The following is a 27,771-nucleotide window of genomic DNA, read 5'->3' on the forward strand; positions in this document are numbered from 1 at the left end:
CACCGTGGTCTCGATCTCCTGACCTTGTGATCCGCCCGCCTCGGCCTCCCAAAGTGCTGGGATTACAAGCGTGAGCCACCGCGCCCGGCCTTCGAACTCCTGACCTTAGGTGATCCGGCCACCTCGGCCTCCCAAAGTGCTGGGATTACAGGCGTGAGCCATTGTGCCTGGCCTGTATACAAAGTTCTTATCAGGCCCTGAAAGTATAGGTTAGAATTCAAGGCAGAGGACAGAATGCCCCTAACAGAAACTCAGTGGGGTTGTTTGAATTTTCTTGTAGATTAAGCTTAGAGCAGGTATGGGGAAAGGATTCTTGGGACTGATAGGAATGAAAAATGATGAGGGAATATAGATAGCAGTATCTTCTTGGCTTGTGGGTGGTGGCCATGTAGGCTAAATTCATTGTATATTAAAGAGTTAAGGAGGGCCAGGCGCTGTGGCTCACATCTGTAATCCTAGCACTTTGGGTGGCCGAGGTGGATGTATCACCTGAGGTCAAGAGTTCGAGACCAGCCTGGCCAACATGGTGAAACCTCGTCTCTACTAAAAATATAAAAATTAGCCAGCGGCAGCAGTACTCTCCTGTAGTCCCACCTACTCAGGAGGCTGAGGCAGGAGAATTGCTTGAACCCAGGAGGCGGAGGTTGCAGTGAGCTGAGATCACACCATTGCACTCCAGCCTGGGCAACAGAGTGAGACTGCGTCTCAAAAAAAAAAAAGAAAAAAAATTTCCTGTAAACAGCCATGCCTGGCTAATTTTTGTGTTTTTAGTAGAGACAGGGTTTTGCCATGTTGGCCAGGCTGGTCTTGAACTCCTGACCTCAGGTGACCCCCCTGTCTTAGCCTCCCAAAGTGCTGGGATTACAGGCATGAGACACCGCGCCTGGCCTAGGGGAAATATTTTTGACATCAGTAGTAAAGTCCCACTTCCCAAAAGAGATAAGTCCCAAAAGGAGATTTGGGTAGAAAGGGGCCAAGACAGGGCCATAATTAGGTTTCTGAGCTGGCAGAATGACCATGCCTGCTAGGAGAGTTTCAAGACATGATAGATGACCATGGGCCAGTCTTGTTGAGTCATGGGGAAACTTCCATTCTCTTTTTGGGGCTGAACTTGAACCTCATCCAGGCGCTGAAGTAAGAGTGATGTGGACCTTTCTTGTTCCTTTTCCTCAAAGCTTATCTCCTGGTCGAGGAAAAGACTTTAAATCTCGGAAGGACAGAGACTCTAAGAAGGATGAAGAGGATGAACATGGTGATAAGAAGCCTAAGGTAAAGGAGAGGAAGGATATTTTCATCTTCAACTCGTGCATTGCTTTGTTGATCTTTAAAGGGAGAGAGCCTTTATAGACTAAAGTTTTATGTTTTATCTTCAGGCCCAGCCATTATCCCTGGAGGAGCTTCTGGCCAAGAAAAAGGCTGAGGAAGAAGCCGAGGCTAAGGTAAGTACTTAGGGGTCTTCATTCATCTGCTCAGGCTGCCATAACACAATACCACAGACGGGGTGACTTCAACAACAGAAATTAATTTTCTTTTTTTTTTCTTTTTTTTTTTTTTGAGACGGAGTCTCGCTCTGTCGCCCAGGCTGGAGTGCAGTGGCGCAATCTCGGCTCACTGCAAGCTCCGCCGCCCGGGTTCACGCCATTCTCCTGCCTCAGCCTCTCCAAGTAGCTGGGACTACAGGCGCCCGCCACCACGCCCGGCTAATTTTTTGTATTTTTAGTAGAGATGGGGTTTCACCGTGGTCTCAATCTCCTGACCTCGTGATCTGCCTGCCTCGGCCTCCCAAAGTGCTAGGATTACAAGCGTGAGCCACCGCGCCCGGCAGAAATTAATTTTCTCACAGTTCTGGAGGCTGGAAGTCTGAGAGCAGAGTGTCAGCAGGGTTGTTTCTTCTGAGGCCTCTCTCCTTGGCTTATAAGGCTGTCTTCTTCCTCAGCTCTTCACATGGTCCTCCCTCTGTACACATGTACCCCTTGTGTTGGATTAGGGCTCACCCTAAAAGGCGCACCCCCCCTTTATTTTTTTTTTTGAGATAGAGTCTCACTCTGTCGCCCAGGATGGAGTACAGTGGCATGATATCGGCTCACTTCAACCGCCACCTCCCAGGCTGAAGCAATCCTCCCACCTCAGCCTCCCAAGTATCTGGGACTACAGGTGCGTGCCACAGCGTCCAGCTAATTTTTGTATTTTTTGTAGAGTCCAGATTTCACCACGTTGTCCAGGCTGGTCTCGAACCCCTGGGCTCAAGTGATCTGCCCTCCTTGGCCTCACAAAGTGCTGGGATTACAGGCATGAGCCACTGTGCCCAGCCTAATGGGCTCATTTTAACTTAATCACGTCTTTACATGCCCTGTCTCCACATATAGTCAAATTCTGAGGTACTAGGGGTTAGGGCTTCCACATAGGAATTTTGAGCTGGGTACAGTGGCTCACACCTGTAATCCCAATACTTTGGAAGGCCAAGATGGGAGGATCACTTGAGCCAGGGATTTTTAGACCAGCCTGGGCAACATGGTGAAAATCCATCTCTATAAAATTTAAAAAATCAGCCATCTGTGGTAGCATGCGCCTGTAGTCCCAGCTACTCAGGAGGCTGAGGCAAGGATATTGCTTGAGCCCAGGAGGTTGAAGCTGCAGTGAGCCATGATGACACCACTGTACTGCAGCTTGGGCAACAGAGCGAGAGTCTGTCTCAAAAAAATATATAACACATGCATTGTTTGTTTGTTTGTTTGTTTGTTTTGAGATGGAGTCTCACCCCGTTGCCCAGGCTGGAGTGCAGTGGCATGATCTCCGCTCACTGCAACCTCCGCCTCCCAGGTTCAAGCAATTCTCCTGCCTCAGCCTCCTGAGTAGCTGGGATTACAGGCACGCGCCACCATGCCCGGCTAATTTTTTGTAATTTTTTTAGTAGAGATAGGGTTTCACTGTGCTGGCTAGGCCTGTCTCGAACTCCTGACCTCGTGATCTGCCCATCTCGGCCTCCTAAAGTGCTGGGATTACAGGCACAAGCCACCGCACCCGGCCACATTTTTTCTTTTTTTAAGAGATAAGGTCTTTCTCTTTTGCTTAGGCTGAAGTACAGTGGTGCAATCACGGCTCACTGTAACCTCAAACTCCTGGGCTCATATGATTTTCCTGCCTCAGCCTCCCGAGTAGCTGGGACTATATGCACATGCCATCATGTCTGGCTGAGTCTTTTTATTTTTGTAGAAACAAGGGCTGCTATGTTGCCCAGGCTGGTCTTGAACTCATGGCCTCAAGCAGTGCTCCCATCTAGGTCTCCCAAAACACTGGGATTTCAGGCATGTGCCACCACGTCCAGCCTGAAAAAACACATGAATTCTGTAGGGGACCTAGTTCAGTCCATAACCAAGTCCAAGGCCTATTTGTGTTTTCCTCAACAGGCTTAATGCCTGAGCAAATACTTTTGGGTTCCCTGCCATCTCCCCATCAGCGATGTGATTGTACCCTGCTCCCAGATCCTTTGTTGACAGTTCCAATCTCTTTTGTAGCCCAAGTTCCTCTCCAAAGCAGAACGAGAGGCTGAAGCTCTAAAGCGACGGCAGCAGGAGGTGGAAGAGCGGCAGAGGATGCTTGAAGAAGAGAGGAAGAAAAGGAAACAGTTCCAAGACTTGGGCAGGAAGATGTTGGGTTCGTTATTCTACCCTGGGTAGCCCCTAGGTGGAAGAGGAAAGAGTGGGATGAGATACAGTGTCTCTTAGGAGAGATAGAAACCTGTTCACTCTGGAGTTTGGAAAAGGGAAGGATGGTGGGAGTTTATGAGAAAACATTTTTCTGTTAGATCTCCATTTACCCCATGTCATATGTCTACCCCTTTTTTTCTTCATTTGATGTTCCTCGTCTGGATTCCCTCCATTCCCTCTCCTCTTTTCTTCCATGAGCTCTTCTGCAGCTTTGCTTTCTTTGGTCTGCAGAAGATCCTCAGGAACGGGAACGTCGGGAACGCAGGGAGAGGATGGAACGGGAGACCAATGGAAATGAGGATGAGGAAGGGCGGCAGAAGATCCGGGAAGAGAAGGATAAGAGCAAGGAACTGCATGCCATTAAGGTGCAGGCCTTGGCTCCATCTTCACTTCTCTCCCACACAAAAATGAGGTTTAGTTATTTGGCCATTGTGATCTCTGCATGTGAGAATTGGGCCTCAAAGCTCATGTGCTTTGTGTTCTGTCCCTGGGCAGGAGCGTTACCTGGGTGGCATCAAAAAGCGGCGCCGAACGAGACATCTCAATGACCGAAAATTTGTTTTTGAGTGGGATGCATCTGAGGACACATCCATTGACTACAACCCCCTGTGAGTGGCTTCAGGCCTGAGTTCGAGGTCTTTTCCACTAGGCAGTCCTAGAGAGCTGATGACTACAGAGGGAGAGGAAGTAAGATAAGCTGGGATGGAAAATTGGTAGACTGGTAGTCAGCCAGCCCTCTGGTGGAAGAAAGACCCTGTCCAGGAAGAACTGTTTCATGCTAGTAGTCTGCCCTTCCCTCCTACTGCCGTAACAGCTCCTTCTTTTTTCTTTTCCTCTATCTCAATCCCAGGTACAAAGAACGGCACCAGGTGCAGTTGTTAGGGCGAGGCTTCATTGCAGGCATTGACCTCAAGCAGCAGAAACGAGAGCAGTCACGTTTCTATGGAGACCTAATGGAGAAGAGGCGAACCCTGGAAGAAAAGGAGCAGGAGGAGTGAGTGATCAAGGCTAGGGTGGCTGGACAGAGCCCAGAGGCTCTACAGAAAGGAGTTGGAGGGCACTGATTCTACTTACTCCTCACACCCTGCTCCAGGGCAAGACTCCGCAAACTTCGTAAGAAGGAAGCCAAGCAGCGCTGGGATGATCGTCATTGGTCTCAGAAAAAGTTAGATGAGATGACGGACAGGGACTGGCGGATCTTCCGTGAGGACTACAGCATCACCACCAAAGGTGGCAAGATCCCCAATCCCATCCGATCCTGGAAAGACTCTTCTCTGCCCCCACACATCTTGGAGGTCATTGATAAGTGTGGCTACAAGGTAAGGAGGGGTAGATCGGCCCAAGAGATCTGACATGTTCCTACACTAGTTTGGGAATAGAGAACTTTGTTCCTTGACTATTTGGAGCCATCGCTGCTAGTGGGCACCAATGTGACCTTTTCTGTCACTTTCTGGTAGAAGTGTTGGCTTTTAGTGATTAGGTTTCTTCTTGGGGTCCCTATTTCTGTGAACTGTACTTGGCATCCTTCCATTGTGCTAGCAGATGTGCTTACTATCAGTGGTTACCCAGGTTGTATAACTCTCCCTGTACCTATTACTCTTTCTTGGGGTCACTGCAGGAACCAACACCTATCCAGCGTCAGGCAATTCCCATTGGGCTACAGAATCGTGACATCATTGGTGTGGCTGAGACTGGCAGCGGCAAGACAGCAGCCTTCCTCATCCCACTGCTGGTCTGGATCACCACACTTCCCAAAATTGACAGGTAAGGTCAGCTAGCACCAGCTGGAGTGGGTTTGTCTGGGTAGGAAAGGTGAAAGTGGCAAATGAATGTTTGGTTTTTGTTTTATGTCTATAATCAGAAGCTTTCTTTATTCTTGGTTGGATATTAGGGAATAATTGGATCATGATATCAAAGAAGTATGTGTTGCTGGCAAAGACCTGGAGAACTTTGCTATCCTGGAGTCTCTGATTTTTTTTATTTTATTTTATTTTATTTTATTTATTTTTTTGAGGCAGAGTCTCACTCTGTCACCCAGGCTGGAGTGCAGTGGCACGATTTCAGCTCACTGCAACTTTTGCCTCCCAGGTTCAGGTGATTCTCCTGCCTCATCCTCCTAGGTAGCTGGGGATTACAGGCATGTGCCACCACATCCAGCTAATTTTTGTTTTTTTGTTTTGTTTTGTTTTTTGAGACGGAGTTTCGCTCTTGTTGCCAAGGCTGGAGTGCAGTGGTTCAATCTCAGCTCACTGCAACCTCCTCCTCCCAGGTTCAAGTGATTCTCCTCCCTCAGCCTCCCAAGTAGCTGGGATTATAGGCGCCCGTCACCACACCTGGCTAATTTTTTTGTATTTTTAGTAGAGATGAGGTCTCCGTGTTGGTCAGGCTGGTCTCTAACTCCTGACCTCAGGTGATCTGCCTGCCTCAGCCTCCCAAAGTGTTGGGATTACAGGCGTGAGCCAGTGCGCCCATCCTTAATTTTTATATTTTAAGTAGAGGCGAGGTTTCACCATGTTGGCCAGGCTGGTCTCAAACTCCCGATCTCAAGTGATCTGCGTGCCTCGGCCTCCCAAAGTGCTGGGATTGCAGGCGGGAACCACTGCGCCTGGCTGAATCTCTGATTTTTATTTATTTATTATTTATTTATTTATTGTTTGAGATGGAGTCTCGCTCTGTTGCCTAGGCTGGAGTGCAGTGGTATGATCCTGGCTTACAGCAACCGTTGCCTCCCAGGCTCAGATCCTCCCACCTCAGCCTCCCAAGTAGCTGGGATTACAGGTGTGTTCCAACATGCCCAGCTAATTTTTGTATTTTTTGTAGAAACTGGGTTTCACCATGTTGCCTAGACTGGTCTCAAACTCCTGGGCTCAAGCGATTCACCCACCTCAGCCTCCCAGAGTGCTGGGGTTATAGGCTTGTGCCACCTTGCCTGGCCTCTGGACTTACTTTTTTTTTTTTTGGAGACAGAGTGTCTGTCACCCAGGCTGGAGTGCAGTGGTGTGATCTCCTGGGTTCAAGCGATTCTCCTGCCTCAGCCTCCCGAGTAGCTGGTATTACAGGCGCCGGCCACCAGGCCTGGCTAATTTTTGTATTTTTATTAGAGGCAGGGTTTCACCATGTTGGCCAGGCTGGTCTCAAACTCCTGACCTCAGGTGATCCGCCTGCCTCTGCCTCCCAAAGTTCTGGGATTACAGACATGAGCCACCATGCCCAGCCCCAGCCTCTGATTTTTAAGTGAGATCATTGCATTCTTTTCTCATCATCCTCCCCATTCCCATCGCTCCCCATAAGAGTGACTTTGTCTTGCTCTGGCTTGTGGTTGGATAAGAACCAAAGCTCACGAAGCTGTGGGACGCCCCATTTACCACAGAATCGAAGAGTCAGACCAAGGCCCTTATGCCATCATCCTGGCTCCCACCCGTGAGTTGGCTCAACAGATTGAGGAAGAGACCATCAAGTTTGGGAAGCCGCTAGGTATCCGCACTGTGGCTGTCATTGGTGGCATCTCCAGAGAAGACCAGGGCTTCAGGCTGCGCATGGGTTGTGAGGTTTGTTTTTCTATCTAGCAGCCAGCCTGCTGTCTGGGAAGGCTATCTTGGGGCTTTGTTTCTAGTTTCTGGAATAGACGTGCAGTAGTATGAAGAAAGGAGCTGGTTTATATATATGTGCTATTTATTGAGAACTTATGCACCAGGGTTTATATCACAAATAGTATATATCATATATATTAGCTCATTAATTCTCACAATAATGTATGAGAGTGGTATTTCCTTGTTATAGATCAAGCTGAGGTTCAGGTTCATAACTGCCTGAAGTCACAAACAGCTGGCAGTGGGCAGAGCTGAGATTCATATCCATAGCCTGTGCTTTTAGTTACTCTTTACTCTGCCAGACCAAATCTTTGACTTTGTGCATTGCCTTCATCTCAGGAAAGTGGAGGAGAGCTTTTTATGAGAAGTCGGCTGTAGAAATTTAGTCTTTTTACAATTTTTTTTTAAATTTAGTCTTTATACACCCTCCTTCATAGTATCCCTTAGTCTCTCCCATCTAAGAAATTCCTTCTTCAGGATCTGAAATGATTTGCCAAAAAAAAAAAAAAAAAAAAAAAGTTTCTACTGATTTTGCCTCCTCTGTCTAATCCCTGCACCTTACTCAGAGACCTCATTCATTTCTGAGAAAATCCAGGCAACAAGTGATTTCATGCCAGCTTGCAGGAGCCTTTACTGCTAAACATAATTAGAGGTTGGAGGAGTCCAAGTTCCTCAGCATTGGAGGTCTGTCACCCAAGTGGGTGGATAGTTCACAGGAAAGAAAAGAAGGGGCACCTGCTGGGCTATAAATGATTATACTGTACTCCTCAGATTGTGATTGCTACGCCTGGGCGTTTGATTGATGTGCTGGAGAACCGCTACCTGGTGCTGAGCCGCTGTACCTATGTGGTTCTGGATGAGGCAGATAGGATGATTGACATGGGCTTTGAGCCAGATGTCCAGAAGATCCTGGAGCACATGCCTGTCAGCAACCAGAAGCCAGACACGGATGAGGCTGAGGACCCTGAGAAGATGCTGGCCAACTTTGAGTCAGGAAAACATAAGTACCGCCAAGTAAGGCTGCTTCCCTGGGCTGGGAAAAGTTGGACAGGCCAAGGCGGGTGGATCACTTGAGCTCAGGAGTTTGAGACCACCCTGGGCAACATGGGGAAACTCCATCTCTACAAAAATTACAAAAATTAGCTGGGCATTGGTGGTGCACACCTGTGGTCCCAGCCACTCAGGAGGCTGAGGTGGGAGGACCTCTTAAGCCTGGGAGGCAGAGGTTGCAGTGAGCTGAGGTCGTGCCACTACTCCATTCCATCCTGGGTAACAGAGTGAGGCCCTGTCTCAAAAAAAAAGTAAAGTTGTACAAGTTTGCCAACCTCCTGTTGGGCCTTTCTTGCCTTAGGTGGGTTCAGAGTACATGTTTCTAGAATGAAGTGTGCCTAGGTACAGTCCTCTTACAGTCCTAAGGGTGGAGCCATTTAGCTTAGCCCTGGAAAAATGATTCCAAAGACTCATGCTGCTACCGGGACCACAGGTGCTAGCAAATGCTCTCAGTCCTTCCTGTCATCATAAGATGGAAAGTGCCTTGATGAACAGGTACTGGGGAAGGATGGGAATTCAGAGGACACTATTTTCTAAGGTGGTGGCTATCAAAGCCTATATTGTGGCACGTTTTAGATTCTTTAGTCTGGGCTGACCTGCCTTTGGTGACAGTGGGATATATGATTTATTCCTGCCTGGGTGCAGGGCTGAGCCTCCTGTTTTCGTAGACAGTCATGTTCACGGCCACCATGCCCCCAGCGGTGGAGCGTCTGGCCAGGAGCTATCTTCGGCGACCTGCTGTGGTGTACATTGGCTCCGCAGGCAAGCCCCACGAACGTGTGGAACAGAAGGTCTTCCTCATGTCAGAGTCAGAAAAGAGGTATGAGGGCAGCTGAGCCAGGGGAAACAGGGTGGAGAATGAAATGGCTCTGAGAACTTTTTTAGTGCAAGGGCAGGGCAGGGCAGTTGCTCTGCTGTGTTGAAGAGCTGCTGTTTTCTTGGGCAGAATGTCATGGGCATTGAAGACCCTGAAAGTAGTGTTCATAGATGAGGGTTGGTCATTTCACTTGGAGTGGGAGGTATTATGCATCTCATTTTTCTCCTCTTCCCTCCAGGAAAAAGCTGCTGGCAATCTTGGAGCAAGGCTTTGACCCACCCATCATTATTTTTGTCAACCAGAAGAAGGGCTGCGACGTGTTGGCCAAATCCCTGGAGAAGATGGGGGTGTGTCTGGCAGGGGAGAACAAAGTCTGGCCTCTGTGACACTGCTTTCTGAATCTAGCAGGGCCCCCTAGGCTCTTCCTTTCGATTCTCACCCTTTTTTAACCTGTCCAGCAATCAACAAGTTAGGACCAGGGTGAAGGGTGGTTTGAGGGAATAAAGAGAATGGAGTCAATTGCTGGGACTCCCTGTCTGCTGCAGTAACGCCAGCCACAGCTGCCTTGGGTCTTCATCCTGGTGAGGTGGAGCCAGGGAAAGGTTTGAGACCCATATCCCGGCAAGGTCTGAGGATGTAGAAAAGAGTAGGTGAAAACTGTGCTTAGGTATGTTGAGGAGAGGAGGTGATAGGGTCAGAAGGAAGCTGATAATCAGTGTCCTTTACTCCTGTTACTGGTGCTTGAGGGGAAGGGTGTGTCCCTGCCACTCAGCTCTTCAACTTCCTTAAACTTCTTGATCCCTGCTTTCTACCCTCATCTTGCCCCTAATTCTCTTTGAGGACTTCTCATCTGTCTGGCTCCACCGCTCTCCCAGCTGCTTTGCCTTTGACCTTACTCTGTGTGTCCCTGCCACACCACATCTTTTTCCCTCGTCCCTCTCTCCAGCTCACTTGTTCTCTCCTTCCTTTCACTGCAGTCATTCTTTCTCTTGTTTCCTTTCCTTTCTCCTACCCTGCTGCTCTCTCCAGCCCTCCCTTCATCTCTGTCCCATTCCCCTGAACTCCTGTGTCTCTCCTTGATCGCATTGCTCACTCTTCACTTCACCATTCTTCCAACAGTACAATGCTTGCACACTGCATGGTGGAAAAGGCCAGGAGCAGCGAGAGTTTGCATTGTCCAACCTCAAGGCTGGGGCCAAGGATATCTTGGTGGCTACAGATGTGGCTGGTCGTGGTATTGACATCCAAGATGTGTCTATGGTTGTCAACTATGATATGGCCAAAAATATTGAAGGTAAGTTCCAGGGAAAGCAGCATCATTCCAGGGTGAAGTCAGATTCCTTATGGTGTCCCACTCGAAGTCAGGGTGCTGTCCATGGAAGGCTGTTACTGTCTCCCTCAGCTCCAAGTCTGGGATTGCTTGCTCCCATGAGAAGTGCTCATGTCCTTTATCTTACCTGGGTTTGTTGTCCCAGCAGCTGGGATGACACTTGTGTCCTCAGGAGTGTGAAGAATGAAGCTAGGCAGCTGTGGGTCTTAGTTTGGTAGGGACCACAGTCAGTAGGAGGGCAGGGGAGATGGGCACCTGGAGAGGGCACTGTGGGTGCCTCCGGTTCAGGCAGCATGTGCTGTATTCCTGCCTTTGGAGATGGGGTGGGAAGGATGCCTCTAGAAGTGGAGGCATCAGACACAGCTCCCCAGGGCATCTGGGCTATGCTGAGTGACGTTCTTCCCATTCCCCAGATTACATCCACCGCATTGGCCGCACGGGACGAGCAGGCAAGAGTGGGGTGGCCATCACCTTCCTCACAAAAGAGGACTCTGCTGTGTTCTACGAGCTGAAGCAAGCCATCCTGGAAAGCCCGGTGTCTTCCTGTCCCCCCGAACTAGCCAACCACCCAGATGCCCAGCATAAGCCAGGCACCATCCTTACCAAGAAGCGCCGGGAAGAGACCATCTTTGCCTGACAGCACTCTTCCTGTGGGCTGAGGGCATCTCTGAAGCTGCCTGATGCCTCTTCTTCAGAACCCTCACATCCCTCTTTCCAGGTCCTCACTCTTGGGATATGGGGGCTTAGGAAAACAATCCGACTCCCTAGCCCAGACCCTCAGGTTGGGAGGCCTGCGTGTGGGGCTGCAAAAGGAGAGGACGACGCTGTCGGAGGCAGGGAGAGCAAATCACCACAGCTTTTTGGCCCAGTTCTGCCCTTCTTTGCTTTGGGATTGCACTGGGCCATCAGCTCATGCCAGGCTATGGGGGCAGCCAGTTGGCATTGCTCCCCAGACTGAACAGAAACCTGGCCGCCTGATGGGACCTCCTTTGGCACAGACTTGACTGTGTAACTGTATAGACTGCAGCAGCATCGTTGCCCTAGATGCCCCAGGAGACCTGGCACCATGAGGATTACGGACAGTGGAATCTTACTGTCATCTGGACAGCTGTTTTCCTGTTTGGATGGTAAAGAAAGTCGAGAGTCTTTAGACCTGTGCACAGCCCCACACCAAGGGGTGCTGTATGCTCTAGGCATCCCCTCCCCCAGGGGATTTTCTAAGATCGGGGGACAGGGTGAACTGGCTGTGTCCATCTTTGTCACTGAGTGAAATCTCCGTTTTCTATTCTCTGCGAAGATAAGTTTGTATGTTCTGAGAATAAATACATGAATATTGAGGCTGTGTCTAGTTCTAGTTAAACTTCCCAGCTTTCTCCCTGGCAGGAGGGACACCACTGGGCACGGGGTGGGTTGGCTTGGAAAATGAGAGACAGCCACATTAAGAGAAGAGTAGAGGGTCTCTGCTGATAGTCTTGAGTCCATAGGTGGACTTGAGGGGAGATGCAGAAGGCATGCAGGACTGTAATGCATCTTCCGCCCCTGCTCTAGCCTCCCGTAATGTGTGGCCCTGGCCTGGACACCCTCTAGGGAGCTTTAGCCAAAGGTGAGAAAGGAAAGCAGTTGTGAAATTTTGGCAGGTGAGGCAGTTGGAACCACTCTGCCGCTGTGTGCCCACCGCCTGGTCTCAGGATCTTTGCTTGTGGCTCCCTAGTTGGACCCATTGCTCCTGGGAGGGGATGGTGCAGGACAGGTGGACCCAGCTGTATCAGGCTGTGGTGAGAGGAATGCAGGGCTGCAGTCCTCCCTCCACACTCCTCTTGTTCACATGCTCTTCTTACCCCACAGAAAGAGTTGGCCTAGTACATGGAGTTCAAGTTGTAGGGGCTTCTAGGGCCTTTTTGGCCTGGCGCAAGGATACTGTAAAGCCGTGACCAAGCATCTTCTTCCCCCCATCCTAGGACAAGCCCCTTCCGTGCTGCTGGATGTCTCCCTCTTGACACCTGGGCATGAGGAGTGGGGATGCCTGGGAGTGGAGTGCCTCCCCAGCTCTGCCTTTGTCCCCTTCCCGCTGGACAGATCCTCTGAGAGAAGGGCGGCCCGAACACATCCTTCCCTCCACCAGACTTGGGCCGCATCACAGACAGAACAGAAGCCGGAGGGACTGTGCATGATGTTTATTAGTGACGACAGTGAGGTGAGGCAGGGGCTTGTGGAGCATGCTCTGTAGGTCACACACTAGAGCCATAAGGCAAGAGTAGCCGGGGAGACAGGTCCTCTGTGCCCTGTCTCTCCCCATCTAACCCTAACCTAACAAGCGGCAGCTGAGTCAGGGAACAAAGTCTGGAGCCCTGTTCTCCTAGGATGTATGAGGGACAAGAACAGAAATGACAGGATGCAGGGCAAAAGAATGAGAAAGGCAAGGAGGCCCCCCTAAGTTCTCTGCTACACACGCCCTCCTTCCCCACACCCCCATCCAGGTTGGCTCCCGTCTGCCAGTTGGCTTCACCATGCTCCTGGTCCCTGGTCCTGTCACATGTTAAGATGCTTCCTGGCAGGGTAAGGAGAGCCCTTTCCTTCAAGAGCTTCGGCTGTGAGCACTCTCTGGCCCGAGCGTGGCCAGCCTGCTGCTCCAGTCTTGGATGTGGCTGCCACACCCCAGCAGACGGATGGGTGTGCCACCCTGGGGGGGCTATGATTGTCTCATTTCTAATGTGTGGCAGTGAGGTGACTGGAGGCCCTCGGATGCCAAAGCACTCCCTCGACTGTCAGGACTTGTGCCTGCTCAGGGAGCCTGTTTCTTCCTCATGCCATGGTGCCCACACCCCACCCTTTAGTCACTTTAATGGGGCATCCCTTCCCTGAGTCTGGTGGGAAGGCCCCTGCTAAGGGGATCCTGGCCTGAGGGCACTGCCCAGTGGGGCAGCTTCCTGTGTGGGAGGAGAGGAAGGTGCCAGGGGTGCAGAACACACAGCTAGTACCTGGAATGGGAGCCTAGTAGGGGTCACTGCCCAGGAGGTGAGGGGGCCCCCTGTTTCTCCCAGAACCTTGGGACCACAGGCAGCCCTGAAGCTGGGGCTGGGCAGGGGGTTTTGGGGGCTGAGCCTAGTGCCAGCCTAATGCCAGTCTAACGCCACCCTGCCTGGAGTGGGCCCCCCAGCCAGCTGCGCCTGTGCCTGCCAGGGTAGGGCAGCAGGAGGCTGTCAGTAGCTATCCTTGGGCCAAGGCCGGTTGCGCTGCCAGTTCCGGTCATTGTGGTTGTGCTCCGAGTCCTGGGCTAGAAGCCGGTCTTGGGGGTCATGCCCGTTAGCACTAGGCAGCCCCGAGGTGTGCTGGCGGTGAGGCTGGTACAGGTCCTGGTAGGCATCTGCATAGTCCTCCTCCAGGTGGCGGGAGCTACGCTGTGAAGATCCTGTCCAGGCTTGGCGGGAGCTCTCGCTGGCCTCATCAGAGGGCATCAAGCTGTCCCGCTCGAGGGGGGAGTGCTCCTCGCCACGCTCCCCCAGCAGCTGCTGGTTCTGGGGGCCACACAACAGCTCTCAGTGAGGCAGTACAGACCTCACCTTGTCTTCTGGTGAGGTGCGAGATTCTTCCCCCCTCAACTCTCAATTCCCCAGTACAGGAAATAGTGCAAAGGAAGAAGCATGCTGGAGCATTTTTCCTCTTCCGAGAGAGAAAACTGGAGCTTCAACTCCCGCAAAATTCAGGCTCTGCCTTCAAGGCAGCCTGGGAGAAGGTTTGGAGATTGTGTTTCTCTTGACCCCTAGGAAACTAATCTCTGACGTATCCATCTCATTGATTGATTCCCTCTCTTCTCGGGAAGTTCCTTTGCCCATCTGTACTAGCTCTGTACAGCAGAGCTTACAATCCTTTGGCTGAACTGGAGGCCAAGGACAGTCCTCTGGGCAGGGAGGGGCAGTGCCTTGGCTGGTTTAGCTTGAGCATCTCCGCCCACTGGAAATGGTTACCTGAAGTCCGGGGATGGCGCTGGGAGGACCCAGAAGTCCGGGGCCAGGGGCTGGGTGGTGCGTGGCCCGCCAGTAAACCTCCAGGTACTCAGCCAGGTGCTCGCAGGCATCCTCCAGCTGGTTCTCATCCAGAATCACATCAAATGACTCCTGGGGAGGGGGAGGAAGGCGCAACGTTGGTTTCCCCTCAGCAGCAGCCCCCCACCCATCTCTATCACTGCCGCAGCCCTGGGGGGAGTGGGCACAGGAGCAGCTGACCCAGGCACTCACCGGTGGGCACTGAACCAGCTTATCGTATGCCATCATCTGTACGGTCAGGTGCTTCATCTGTGACTTCCCCCGGGAGCGAATGAGACGCTGGAGTACCTGAGCAGGGAGGGCAGAGCTAGGCCTGGAGTCTCTCAGGACTCTGGGCAGAGCTGAGCCCAGGCAGAGCGAGGCATTTCCTCCACTTGTGGCATCAGTAGCAGGCGAGGATGACTCGGAGTCGTGTTAAGGGCAGCAGGAAAAGGGAACTCAGGTGCCCCAGGCAGGGACCAAGTAGAGTCATGCCACATTCTAGTAGGATAGCCCTGTGGGCCTCCTCCATGAGTCCAGCTGACTTACCTTTGGTGAGGACACCTTGACAAAGACGATGATGGGGGCCAGCGAGGTCTTGGCCAGCTGTGCTGGGTGGTTGATGGTGTCGGCGTCCAACACTACTAGCTGCAGGGATTTGGCCAGCTCAAATATGCGCTCGATCTCACTCTGCACTTCCGCTATGGAGGGAGGCAGCAGCAGTGCTCACCAGGAGCTCTGCCCGCTGCTCACTCCAGCAGGCTTTGAGGGCTCCCGAATGGTGGACAGGAAGGAATTGGAGGAAAAGGGCATTCATCGAAGCCTGGACAGGCAGAGGAATGGGAATTGAGGAGGAGGGGTGTGTTCTTGCCAATCCTGGGGGCAGGTAGAGGAGTTGGGCAGAAAGACAAGGAGGTAAGGAAGAGAAAAGGGAAGAGGGGCCAGGCATGGTGGCTCATGCCTGTAATCCCAGCATTTTGAGAGGCCAAGGTGGGCCGATCACTTGAGTTCAGGAGTTCGAGACCACCCTGGCCAACATGGTGAAACCCCGTGTCTACTAAAAATGCAAAAATTAGCCAGGCGTGGTGATGGGCGCCTGTAGTCCCAGCTACTCAGGAGGCTGAGATGGGAAGATCATTTGAACCCAGGAGGTGGAGGTTGCAGTGAGCCGAGATCTCACCACTGCACTCCAGCCTGGGCGACAGAGCGAGACTCCATCTCAAAAAAAAAAAAAAAATTAAAAAAGAAAAGGGAGGAGGAAGCTTCTCACTGGCGCTTGAGTGGGCACAGAAGCAGGTGGTGGGGACTTCTCACCGATGCTGGAGCGGGCAGAGGAGCGCTCAATGATGGTCCTCTTGCCAGGATTGTTGAGCACAGATCGCTTTGCCAGGGAGAGGTCGGCTGTGACTCGGGTGATGGAGATCCTGGGGTGGGAGTGGAGAATCACAGCTTGCTTCTAAACCTGTGCCTCAGCCTCTCCTTACTCAGCTCCCACTAACTCTTCCCTTAGAGAAGACTAGCTACAGGCATCTGGAAGTAGGCCATGAGCTTCTCCTTGGTTCTCAGGCCACCTCAGGCCAGGGCAGCTTACCTTCCATCAAATCTGTGTTTCAGAAAGTCGAAGAGAGCCTTCTGCATCATGTCTGTGACCTGGCGGAGGGCATGGCACTGATGAAGGGCCCTTTTGGAGAGAAGCAGCCTCCCCAGTGCATGGCCCCAGAGTCGACGCCCTCCACATACACACCCTGGAGGGAGGAGACACAACCTTCCACTTTCCCTAGGGACTTCCTGTGGCAGGCTTGGTAGAGGTGACTCTTTGGGGTCAAGGACCTCCTCTCACCTCATAACCTTTCAGAGAGGGTCCCACCAGCACCACAGGCCGCATGGAGGGCACCACGTCGTATGGGGGAACATGTTCCGCCTGCAGAATGGACATGAGGTCAGTAGAAACCATGGCCCTGGTGCCTGTCTCACGCCTGGTTGGCGTCAGGGCAGATCCAGAGGTTCTGGGCTCCCTCCCCTCTCTGTTCTGCCCTCCAACAATGACTGCCTAGAACACTGTCCCCAGAGCCATAAGCCATGATCCCCCCAGCCCAGGTCCCTTCCTTGACTCACCTGCTTTTGCTTCTGCTTGGCTTTTTGGAAAAGGAAATACAAGATTAAAGTTGGTGAAGGGGGAAAGGTCCCTGGGGGCATAGTATCCCCATCCCCAGGGGAGATACTGGCTTCTCCCCACCCCTTCCGATCCCTCCATAAACCCCTTCCCACACAGTTCACTTGGGCAGGATCCCCCCTTTCCCTGTGTCTTAGCTACCCACCTACCCAAAATGGGTGGGTTGGGGGGAGGCTACCTAGAGATGGCGGAGGGGAGCGTCGGTTGCCAATGTCACTCAGGCTGGAAGGGTTCCCAGATCTCCTGAGAAGAAAGGGAGGCGAGAGAGAGGGAGAGAAGAATGTGTCTCTGTGTATGTATGTTCTATGCATTATTTAACAATTGTACACAATTCCATATGCTTTAGTGAGACAGGTGTACATGCAATATGTGTGCATTCGTGTGTGTGTTTGTAGATTTGTTTAGTGTGAGTGTGTAGAGCTGGGCATATATGTATGTGTATTTCAGGGGGATATGCATGTGTGTGGCATGCATGGTGACGTGTCCTGTGGGTACAGTGCAAGTGTTTGGGGTGTGTTTACTGACTCACAGCCCAACTCTCACCTGGCCTTCTGCTCCTGTTTGAGCCGGATGCTCTCCAGGCGCTGGGGGCTGGGGATGAAGGCGATGTCCCCGCCCTCTTTCACTAGCCGCCCGATCCACCAGTCATTGCTGTACTTCTGGGGGTAGGTGGAGCAGGAAGGGGTGGTGAGAGGAGCGCCCCGCCCCAGTCCTGGCTCTTCAATGTGAAGCAGCCAGCGAGGCAGTCACTGAGCTGGTCTGAGGAATGCAATGCAAGGGGCGGTGGGCAGAAGGGGCCAGGGGAAAGGTCAGCCAAGTTCGGGCCACCCAGGATTTCTGAGTGAGGCACTGCAGCCGTCACAGGGGACCTTGGAGGCAGCTAATCTAACTGCTCACTTGACGGACATGGAGACTGATGCCCAAGCCCGGTCTCGGAAGGATGGGGACCCTGGGGATGAGATCTTAGATATAAGGGGTGGACAGGTGTGTGTTAAGGAGAAGAGCTGATGAGCTTGGGGAATTAGACTGAGGATTGAAGTCAGAAGCATTGGCATCCGGAGCAAGAGCAAGAAAATGAAGTGTTAGAGGCTTCTGGAAGTAGGGGGGTCAATCACCTCTTTAATGTGCAGAAAATCTTTGGCCTCAAAGTTGACTCCAGAGCCCTGGACTGGGCACTCCTCATCCAGTACGCCACAGTAGCTGACATTGGTCCTCACCGCAAATGCCACAGGTTTGTGCTGGAGAATTTGGCCATTAGTGCAAGTGAGAGAAGCCTCGAAGCACCCCTTCCAGCTTCAGTGCCCCAACAGCAGAAGGCCGTGGCCTCTGCCCATCACACACACCCTCTCACACTCAAGGACATCCTGCCCAAGGACCCCTTGGGACTTAGGACCGAGTGCAGGTTTCCACCTAGCTTGGCCTCCTGTCTTGCCCCATGCCCAGAAAGTGTACCTTGGCCCTTTCAAGCTGCTGCTGAGCCTGGCTCTCTACTTCACGCCGGGCACTCTCCCGGTCCTCTTCCAGGGAGACGTCTGAGTCCAGAGATGGGCGGCTGGTGTAGGAGTCGGCTGAACCCTGGGTTGGGAAAGAGGCTGTGACTCCCAGGCTCCGGCATGAAGGATGCTATGGAGGCACCCTCCTCACCTTACAGTGTTGCCTCTATTGCCCCCGGTTTCTCCATCTCCAAGGAGGTGGCTGGGTCCCTATGGCCCCTCCTATCCCCTGAGAAGGGCCCCAGGGCCTCTGAGGCTACAGGAAATCTAGCCCAATTCATAGGTGCAAAGATCTGGGCCCCTCCTCCCCCAAGCCTATTAATACTGCAGCTTTGAATAGAGCCTTCACTTCTCTCTTTCCTCCCTTTTCTCCCCTCTAACATGTCCTCTGAGCCGAGGGAAGGGAGGTGTGCTGAAGATGATGTATTAGAGATGATTCTGGATCCAGGAGACCCAGCCCTCTTGTTCACAGCAGCCTGCAAAGCAGCCTGGACATCATCCCTTTAAGATGCCTGGCAGGAGTCCAGCCAGCCGCAACAGTCAAGAGACGCTGGTTGGCACCGCACCAGTCCTGAGTGTGGGGATCCAGCCATCTGCCCCCTAAGATCCCACTTTCCCTACTCCAACAAGGCTCTGAAGGCTCCCAAATGGTGAGCCCTTACCCTTCCAGGGTGAAAAGGAGGACACAAAGCTGCCAGCTCCTAGAAGTTACCTCCCCTTTGCTCTCCCCACCCCCTACTTTTCTTCCTCCCACACCTGCTGGGGCAACTGGCCAGGTGTGGGCAGCAAACAAGACACAGACCAAGAAGAACACAAAGCTGTCTCCCTGGGTGCAGGTGAGGCTGGGCCACGCCTACCACTTGGCCTACATCTCCCCACTCCTTTCCCAGGCCCAGGGGATATCAGCCCTAGAAGAAGGCTATGCTAGTGCCAGGCAACCCAGCTACGGAGCAGGACCCCGGGGATGTGGGGAGGGGGTAACATGAGCAAGGAGAGTCTCTGAGTCCTGCCCATAGGAAAGGTCTTGGGCAATGAAGGTGCATTTGACGGTCACAGAGCTCAGCTTCAGGGCCATGAGGGAGAGGCACAAATGAGTAAGGGGTGCTGGACTTCGAGACAAGAGCCCAGAAGTTCGGATGACTCTGGGTTTCCCCCTCTGTCTAGGGAAGGGGAGTCTTTCGTCTCCTGCCTCAGTTTTCCCTCTCTGTGGGGAGAAGCGTCAAGTGATACTTCCCACAATTCTGAGATGTCAGTGGCAGAGAGAAGGGATAAGCCTAGATAAGGGGTTCATGCAGGAGTGTGTGTGTGTATAGGGGAAGGGGCTTTAGAATGTCCTCGGGTGGAGGAACATTCTCTCAAGCTCACTGGGCATGACTACCTACAGAAGGCAGCAGAGGCCAGACTCTCAGAGGAGAAGGCAAAATCACATACCTACTGTCTACCATGCCCTCTACCCCCACCCTGCCTTGGGCAAGAGGGCTGCTCAGCTAGGGGTCAGCCCAGGCTCTCGAGCCTTAGGCTAAAGACAGTGTCTATAGTAGACCAAAGGCCTGAAGACAGCACCAGGGGGAAAGATCTTTCATTTTACAGAAGAGTAGTCCACCGGCTGTTCCTCATCTCTCCTGAGAACAAAATGAGGCTGGATGGCAGCAGGATAAGTGGGGGTTGAACCCCAGAAATAATCTTTGCGCAGGGTGAGGGACCTCCTTCCCAGGGGTCTTAGGACACAAGAGAAACTTCTGTGGGATGTTGGTGTCTGAAGCGACCAGACAGGGGCCAACAGGCTGGGAGGCAGGAGGCAAGGCAGATGACCACTCGCTTTGGTACAGATACATCGGGTACCTCCAGAGGCCCAGCACCGTGCTAAAAGAGGAGTCCGACCTTTTCTGCCTGTGCTCCAGGCTCTCAGCCCAATTTAGTAATCTTTATTTTTATTATTTTATTAATTTACTTAGAGACAGGTCTTGCTCTGTCGCCCAGGCTGGAGTGTAGTGGCACAATCGTGGCTCACTGCAGCCTCAAACTCCTGGGCTCAAGCCGTCCTCCCGTCTCCTGAGTAGCTAGGACTACAGGCATGTGCTACCATGCCTACTAGTTTTTTATAGCGACAGGATCTTGCTATGTTGCCTAGGCTGGTCTCAAACTCCTGGGCTTAAGCCATCTTCCTACCTTAGCCTCCCAAAGCGTTGGGATTATAGGCATGAGTCTCTACACCTGGTTTAATTTAATAATTTTTTTTTTTTTTTTTGAGACGGAGTCTCACTGTGATGCCCAGGCTGGAATGTAATGGCGCGATGTCGGCTCACTGCAACCTCTGCCTCCCGGGTTTAAGCAATTTTACTGCCCCAGCCTCCTGAGTAGTTGGGACTACAGGCATGCGCCATCATGCCAGGCTAATTTTTGTATTTTTAGTAGACACAGGGTTTCACCATATTGGCCAGGCTGGTCTCCAACTCCTGACCTCAAGTGATCCGCCTCGGCCACCCAAAGTGCTGGCATTACAGGTGTGGGCCACCACTGGCGGCCTAATTTAGTAATCATAATGCCTGGGGCATCTGGGTTACCTGACCTCTCACCCTGGGATGGGAATCACAGGATCTCTCCCTAAATGTTTAATGAGTTGTGCTCAGAATGGAACCCCCTCTCCATTACTCCCAAGTCCCCCAGGCTCACTCATCTCTAATGCTCCGGTATTACTTGGGGAGGCCAGGGCTGCCCTGCCAAGCATGATCTAGGGTCTTACCTTTCCTGTACCTTGCTACGCCAAAATAGCCAGTGTCTCAGTACTTTGGAGCTGCCAGGAGTTGGCACAGTGCCCTGGTGGTGCCCCCCTTGCCTAGTGAGTGTGTGGGCAGGCTGCAGCTCCTCTCTTGCCTGGCACGGGGGAAGGAGAGGAGGGAGATGAGCCGTTGGATTTATTTAGAGCCTGATTTCCCTCCTACTGCTTCAAAGGGGGCCTCAGGGAGAGCAAGGAGCCAGGCAAGAGCAAGGGAAGTGGGGGAGGGTGATCAGGAACCAGAGAGAGATGGGAGGGAGCAATGGGTCAGTAGGCTGCCCTCCAACACCATCCACATGTCAGTCTGTTCCTTGCAATAGTCCTTGCCTTCTCACCAGGGATGGGAAGAACCTCCTAGGGCTGTCCAGCCCCACCGAGAGGTTTGTTCTCAAGCTCACCTTGGCACCCTGGGCTATACCAGCTGTCCCTTCAACTGTCAGAAAGAGGTGTCCACCAGAGCCTTGAAAATGATCTGCTCTAGCGGCAATGTAATTAGCCCCAGAGGCCCCACGGAGAATTGGGCCCAGAAGGAGCCCAGTCCCAGAAAAGGAAAGTTGCCTATTCTGAACGTCAGCATTCATCTATCCTGGGCCTAGCAGCAAGTGATGGGAGAAGACTTGAACATGAACTCCTCTTTCCGACCCAGGGGTGCTCCAACCTATCGGGGCCCCTTCCAAGCCACCTAGTGGTCCACTCCTAAGGAGGCCTTCTTACAGGACATTTGAGGGAAAGTTGGCAGCTCCAAGGGGCTGAGAAGCTGCTCCGCATTCTTGCCCCATCTGTCCAGGCACTCTCCCTGCTGTCTGAGCTCCGGGAATCACTGCTTAATGAGCTGATTTGTCTCAGTGGGTCAGGAGATAAAAGCAAAGAGGAGAATTAAATATTTATCGGTCGCCCGTTTCTCTGAGCAAAGCGCTTCCTCTCCATCCCCAGGCCCTCAGCTCCTCTGGCCTCACCTCCAGGCCCTCCATGCTGGGCAAGAGCTCAGGATGCCCGCTGCTCAGAGGAAGCCTCAGCAGGGGGCTGTGGAATAGATGGGGCTCAGTCACCTGGCCTACCCATGTGCTGGGCGCCCAGGTTTCAGCCTGGGAGAGAAACTGGGCTAGAGAAAGGGTGAGGAGATGAGGCAATGCGCAGAGATGGAGGGGGTGGAAGGGAATAATGGAGCTCCTCAAGTTTTAGGCTCCCTCTGTCTGAAGAGGCTGGTCCCTGGCTCCCTGATGTCCTCTCAGCTCCCTGATGTGTCCTTTGCTTGAGGCACAAGAGGTCTGGAATGTCTGCCTCCCCAACCACCTCGGCGACTCTCCTAGCTGTTGTGTTCAGACCCCAGAAATCCAGAATTTGGAACTCCAGACATGGCGTGTTCCCTCTCCAGCTTCTCTGTGCCCTCGGCCTCCAGCCCTGCCTTCTCCCACCCCTCTTTCCTGGGCCGTGGAGCCACCTGCTTGAGCCCTTCCTCCTATACTGCCCCCTCTCTGCACACACCCGATGCCCCAGGGTCTGAGTCTGGGTCGCTGGGGAGCGCTTGGCATGAAAATCCATCTCCCCACGTTCTTAGAGCGCCCCCCTACAAACCTTGCCCTGCCACTGAGGCGTTTTTCAAAGTCCTGAACCGGGGAAAGGGTTGAAGGGAGTGGAGGTGTCACCCCAACTTCCCCGCCCCCACCCTCACCGTGGGCACTCACCGCCTCCGAGTCCTCAAACCCGGGCACGTAGGAGTCGTCATACATGGGGGAGTCCGGGTGGGGGGAGCGAGCGGCGCCGGGGGCGGGAGCGGCCCGGAGGCAGGGGCAAGGACTGCGGGCCGCGCCCGGGAGATGCCACCGAGCCCCGCAGCCCTGCGGGCGGCGGCGGGGAGCGAGAGAGCGCGAAGGAGGGAGCGAGCCGCGAAGACCAGCTGCTCGGAGCTCAAATCACCGCTCCCCCCACCCCACCCCCCCAAACCCAGCCGGTCCCACCCCGAGCGCGGCTGAGGAATCTGGCGCCGGCTCCTACAACAATAGTGCCCGCCCACCTGACCCCCTCCCCGGGAGAAGGCGGGGGCGGCGGCCACCGGGGAAGCCGGGCCAGGCCAGGAGAGGGGAACGGACCCGTGCTGGGTGGAAGGTGGGTCCCCGAGCACCTACGGGGCCGAGGCGGCGGGGAGGAAGGGGAGGAGAGGCTGCGGGCAGGGCGGATCCAGGCAGGGAGGAGGCGGGGCGAGGAGAGATGCGGAGACAGAGACGCTCCGCAACCCAGGAACTACTCCGCCGGGAAACAAAGGGCTGCGGCGGGGGAGGGAGGGGGCGCTGAGACCGCTAGGGAGACGCGACCCGGGCGGAGACTGGAGAGGCCGCAGGTGTCGAGGAAACCGGAGAGAGAGAGGCAGAGGGAGGACGGAGAGGACAAGAAAATGGGGAGACCCTGGGAGACAGAGGAGGCGCGGGAAGAAGCGCAGACGGGGGAGGGGTCGCAGGCGACAGCAGTGCGGGTCTGGGCCCGTGCGTCCCGGAGGCTCCGAAAGCAAACCCCGCAGTGGTCCCGGGAAGGAGTGGGCTTGGTGCCCCCAGGCTAATGACAGGACGGCAGCTCCTGCCCCAACAGGTTGCCCGGCCCCCTCAGTACGGGGACGCTGCGGCAGAGGCGGTGTTGCCCAACCCTTGAGAAGGGGGGAACTTTCCGTGAGCTGGGTAGGCCTCCCCACACCTGTTGCACGGATAGATTCTGTCCTAGTCCTGCCAGGATGGGGGTTCCCTTCCCCACTTCCCCGCCAAGGATTGTGCCAGACAGTGCCAAGGCATCCGTGGGAACTGGGGCAGAAAGGGGCTGTTTGAGGTGAGCCTCAAGGGAGGGGGAAAGAAGCCAGAGGGTGGAGGTAGGGGGATAGTTGTGGGTGGGATCCTGGCTACACTGGGGTTGGGAGAGGAAAGGGTCAGTCTCCTCGGAGTCACTAGAGTAAGGCCAGATTCTCCGCTTAGCAGAAGGGCTTGTACCACTCTGCACCACTCAGTCTCCTTCACAGGAGCATTGAGATTTGAGGTAAGAGAGCCGCAGCCCTTATCTTGAGGAAACTTTCCCCAAAGATCCACCCATTTGAGCTCTCTCCTTTTTTCATCTCCTGAGCAAAATTCCTTCTTTGATTTTTGACTGCCTACCTTTGTGCCCCACGAGGAGGATGTGGGTAGACAGGGGTTACACCTGGAGGCTTCCTGGTGCCCATGCTCTTGTCCCTGGGCTCAGTCCTTTTCTTTTCCCAATTTCTCACACCCGGGAGTTCAGCAATCTGCTCATCCCTCCTAGGCTTGAGGAGAATCAGAAATCCAAAACTCTGACATGGCTTAATAAGATCTATGGTAGAAGGCACTATGCATGGGAGAGAGAAAGCCCACCCAAACCAAGTGGCTTCCCACCTGGGTCACTTATCGGTGTTATCTTGGCAAGACAAAGAAGAGGCTTCATCTTCAGAGTGACATCTTTAGTCTGTCTACTGTGGGTGGCCCAGAGCAGCCCTGCCAAGCACCTTCCTCATGCTAGGTTTGACAAACAACTTTGTTGCAGCCCCTGTGGCTGAAGGGACCATCTCCTCTCCTGAGTCCAGCACCAACTGGGGTTTGGGCATATACTGGATTCTTCTGTATTGGAAGTTCCCAGACACTGCCCACTTTTGTGCCCTCACCCAGTTACGCAGTATTCCTTGTATCCCCCTCTTTCATCCTTTCTCTTCAATTCCTTCTGTCTTTCAGGGGCCTGGAGAGGTGTCAAAGAGTAAGACCCTCGAGGTGCTCTTCTCCTGGGAGATGGCTCTAATGAAGAAAGCAGTGGCGGAGGCAGCTGTTTCTCTTCCCATCCACTCTCCTGGCCTCTCCTTTTGGGACTCTCCACCCACAGAAGGTCCTGGGGCTGTAGGTAACAGCGGATCTGCCATCGGCAGCACTCCTTCCTCACACTCCTTGTAATCTCCTGCGACAAGGTTGTCTAAGTCTGCCCCTGAGGCATGTGTTGCCATGCCAACCATCCCCAGGAGATGGGTTCAAGTTCCTCATACCTGGGCACATCCCCTGGGTCCTGCAGAAGCTTCAGAGCTTCCTTCCTTCTTCTCATATGTCTGGGTTGCTACCCAATGCCCCTTTCATTTCTCATCTCACCCACACCTGCCCACTCCAGTTCTAATGCCAACTTGGTGACTTCTTGTCCTGTGACAGGACATGGCTTGTCAGTATCCATGTAGCCCTAACCTCTTTTCTTTTTCATGGCTGGGCATAAAGGGAGAGAGCTGAGGGCAATAAAGGATCAGGGGAGAGGCTCCTCCTGCTGATTCTTTCTAGGAGAGAGTTGTTAGACTGGCAGCTGGCAGGTACCCAAGTCATAGAAGCAAGACATAAGAGGAAAAGCCTGAATAATCAGGTTTGGGAGCTAGAATATATTGAAACCTTCTTGGGAGGTTTCAGAATATATTCTAGCTTCGCCTCTAAGTGTACCAGGAAGCTGGGCAGATCCCAGTCCCTGGGCACTGAATGGGGAAACTGAGGCAGAAGCTAGGCTTTCTGGGAAGACTTAGACTCCTCCCCAGCAGTTTTTAAGATCTGAACCAGGTGGAGGCCCCTACCATTCTGGCTGCTAGGCTGCCAGGGAACTCAAGGGACAGGCGCTAGGGGATCTTGGCAGAGCCCTTCTTGTAATCTAGCCCCTTTTTTCTGGCTCCCCAGTCAGTCCTCTCCTCCCATCCAATCCCAGTACTAGGAAGCTGCCAGCTCTGGCTGCTCCCTCCTCTCTAACCCGGTGCCTCTTCCACCCCTGGCCTCACTTCCTCCGGTTTCCCTCCCTCCCCATCGGTGCAGTCTCCCCCAGACGCGTGCCCCCTTCCTAGCTTGGAGCGGAGCTCTCCTCCCACCCAGTGGGGAACCCCCCCCTCCCACGACCCCACACCCCCCGCCACGGTTACCTCGTTCAGCAGGAAGGTTGCACTGGAGTCAGAAAAAGACATAGACCAGGCTAGCGGCCTCTCCCCCTCCCCCGGGCCAGGGGCTCCGAGGCGGGAGCAGAACCCGGCCGCTGCTCTGCTCGCTGCTCCCGCCTGCACGCCTGGCCTCGCCCCACGCCTGCCCGGCTCCGCCGCCTGCTCCCTTCCCTCTCTCCTGGTTCCCTCCCTCTTTCTCCTCCCTCCTCCCTCCCTCCCTCTCCCTTCCTTTTTCGCCGCCTCTGTCAGTCTCTGGCTCTCCCTGCCTTTCAGCCCAGCCTCTCTCCACATCTGTCTCTCCTGTCTAAGGTCCCCGTTCTGTTTTTCCGTGTGCCTGCCACTGTCCTTCCATCCCCACGTCGCACCCGCGCTCCTCGGCTTCCCCTGCCCCTCTGCTTCTTCCCTAAAGTCCTCCCGAGAAAGAGTAGGGACTCTGGAGCTTCCGCCGCCGCAGGCAGAAGGGCAGGAACGCTCCAGGGCTGCCCCAGCTCCTGAGCTCTTGGCGGAAGCTTCTGCGAGCTCTTGGCGGAAGCTTCTGCTCCCTCTCGGCCCTGCTCCGTGCGCCGAGCACCCGTCCTCCGGCGGCGGCTGCGACCCCGAGCTCGGCGGGGGAAAGGACCGAAAAGCAAGAGTGCTGGTGCTCGGCTCGCCCGCCCAAGCGTCAAGGCGCCCATCCACCCCTCCCCGGCTCGGCCCTGTGTCTCCAGCGGGATCGGCATCCCTGTGGAGAGAGCCCAGCCGGGATCGCCCCGCGCCCGCGGAGTCTCTGCCGTCTCCCCTCTCTCCTGGGTTCTGGTGCCGCGGGTCTCCGCTCCGCGAAGGGGAAGGGCGAGGCGAAGCGACGCGGCCCCTTCTCGACCGGCTGCAGCGCCCCCTGGGCTCGCTGGCCCCGCGGCTACACGCGCCCTCCAGGTGACGGCACCTCTTGGTGTCCGGTCCCGGGGCCGCGGGGTCCGGCCCTGCCAGCAGGCGGCGCTGCCCGGGCCAGAGCAAGATCCAGACACCGCCCAAGCCCAGGACGAACCCCTCTCTCCCTCCTTCCTCCAGGAATTGCAGTCCCAGCTCGAGACCCCCAGTAGGAGACCCCAGGCTGCGCTCTACTTATTCCCACCCCGTGGGGCTCCTTCGAGACACCCCCGCCCTTCCGGGACCTTAGCCCGTCCCTACCTCCATCCTGGTCTCGAGGGGCGCCCCAGCTAAGCCGGGCAGCGTCCTGGCCGGGACTAGGCAGCAGGGAGTACAGAGTCGCGGGACCGCTCCTCGGGTCAGTACCCCTCCCGCCCCTTTCTGCGGGTGCGTCAAACAGGACAAGCCCAAGTTCTGGCGGGGGAAGGGGGAGCGGGGGGTGTAGTCCCAGTCGGCTGTCTCTCTGGACCCTTGTGAGCGGACAGACCGCTCATTGGTCCCTTCACACCCCCAACGCCCCCAGGCTGGACCCTTCTCCAGACCAAAGACGGCGCCTGGGGCGGGGAGAGACGGACCCCCTTCATGGAGACAGACACACGCTGACTCCGATTGACCCAGGTCCCCAACTTCCCCTCAGCATTAACTAGAACGCTCTCCCCTTTCCAGTGGAGGGCGTCCCACCCTTCTTCCCGGCCCTTCTTTTAACCCACTTCCCCTGGGAGTTTCCGGGATCCCTCCCCTCAATCCTCCCATCCCCGGGATCTGGGGAGACTGTTCCTCCCTCTCTGCTCAGCTGACCCTCCACTTGCCCCCATTTCTGAGGGAGGTAAGTTGGGGGAGAGTAAATTCTCTCTCCACTCCCGGCTCCTCCCGAGGCTGGATTTAACCTGGACAGTGCTTTGAGAAGGCACCTCCTCCCCCACTCCCTCTGTAGTCTAGTCTAGTGGATCACCGAGCCCCTACCACCCACC

At 54.3% G+C, this 27,771-nt stretch overlaps 2 protein-coding genes across 5 annotated transcripts in view; one reads left to right on the plus strand and one right to left on the minus strand.

Annotated features, from left to right (window-relative positions):
- Positions 1–11,831, plus strand: part of DDX23 (DEAD-box helicase 23) — a 21,300-nt gene extending 9,469 nt beyond the window's left edge. The window contains exons 4-17 of the mRNA XM_032144257.2: positions 1,176–1,269; positions 1,374–1,439; positions 3,516–3,654; positions 3,939–4,072; positions 4,203–4,315; positions 4,558–4,701; positions 4,801–5,026; positions 5,326–5,471; positions 7,078–7,255; positions 8,069–8,311; positions 9,016–9,167; positions 9,403–9,511; positions 10,284–10,458; positions 10,908–11,831. Coding sequence (XP_032000148.1) covers positions 1,176–1,269; positions 1,374–1,439; positions 3,516–3,654; positions 3,939–4,072; positions 4,203–4,315; positions 4,558–4,701; positions 4,801–5,026; positions 5,326–5,471; positions 7,078–7,255; positions 8,069–8,311; positions 9,016–9,167; positions 9,403–9,511; positions 10,284–10,458; positions 10,908–11,131 — 2,143 coding nt within the window. The 3' untranslated portion in view covers positions 11,132–11,831. The remainder of the gene's footprint in view (positions 1–1,175; positions 1,270–1,373; positions 1,440–3,515; positions 3,655–3,938; positions 4,073–4,202; positions 4,316–4,557; positions 4,702–4,800; positions 5,027–5,325; positions 5,472–7,077; positions 7,256–8,068; positions 8,312–9,015; positions 9,168–9,402; positions 9,512–10,283; positions 10,459–10,907) is intronic.
- A 788-nt stretch (positions 11,832–12,619) lies between these two features.
- Positions 12,620–27,136, minus strand: CACNB3 (calcium voltage-gated channel auxiliary subunit beta 3). Of its 4 annotated transcripts, none has more exons than XM_032144261.2 (13): positions 21,673–21,755; positions 18,142–18,264; positions 17,805–17,927; positions 17,233–17,348; positions 16,868–16,932; positions 16,632–16,651; positions 16,357–16,437; positions 16,108–16,166; positions 15,831–15,940; positions 15,066–15,217; positions 14,730–14,825; positions 14,460–14,609; positions 12,620–14,009 (listed from the first exon to the last, which is right to left on the minus strand). In XM_032144261.2, the coding sequence occupies exons 1-13, from the start codon at positions 21,724–21,726 to the stop codon at positions 13,695–13,697; spliced, it is 1,464 nt and encodes a 487-aa protein (XP_032000152.1). In that variant the 5' UTR covers positions 21,727–21,755; the 3' UTR covers positions 12,620–13,694. The 4 variants fall into 4 exon arrangements, with proteins under 4 accessions (XP_032000152.1, XP_032000149.1, XP_032000153.1 ...); XM_032144258.2 differs by lacking the exon at positions 21,673–21,755 and adding an exon at positions 25,880–26,035 and having other exon boundaries at positions 12,621–14,009; XM_032144262.2 differs by lacking the exon at positions 21,673–21,755 and adding an exon at positions 22,644–24,075 and having other exon boundaries at positions 12,621–14,009.
- Between the last annotated feature and the right edge of the window lie 635 nt (positions 27,137–27,771).

Source organism: Hylobates moloch, unplaced genomic scaffold (genome assembly GCF_009828535.3).
Source record: "Hylobates moloch isolate HMO894 unplaced genomic scaffold, HMol_V3 SCAFFOLD_22, whole genome shotgun sequence".
NCBI lineage: Eukaryota > Metazoa > Chordata > Mammalia > Primates > Hylobatidae > Hylobates > Hylobates moloch.

Coding starts and splice junctions, on each gene's coding strand:
- CACNB3 (XM_032144261.2), bottom strand. CDS start 21,726: ATGCGGAGCAGCTTCTCAGCCCCTTGGAGCTGCCAACTTTCCCTCAAA. Junction 15,218..15,830: donor CTCTGCCCGCTCCAGCATCG/GTGAGAAGTCCC, acceptor CTCCCTCCATAG/CGGAAGTGCAGAGTGAGATC. Junction 14,826..15,065: donor TCAAGGTGTCCTCACCAAAG/GTAAGTCAGCTG, acceptor CTCCCTGCTCAG/GTACTCCAGCGTCTCATTCG.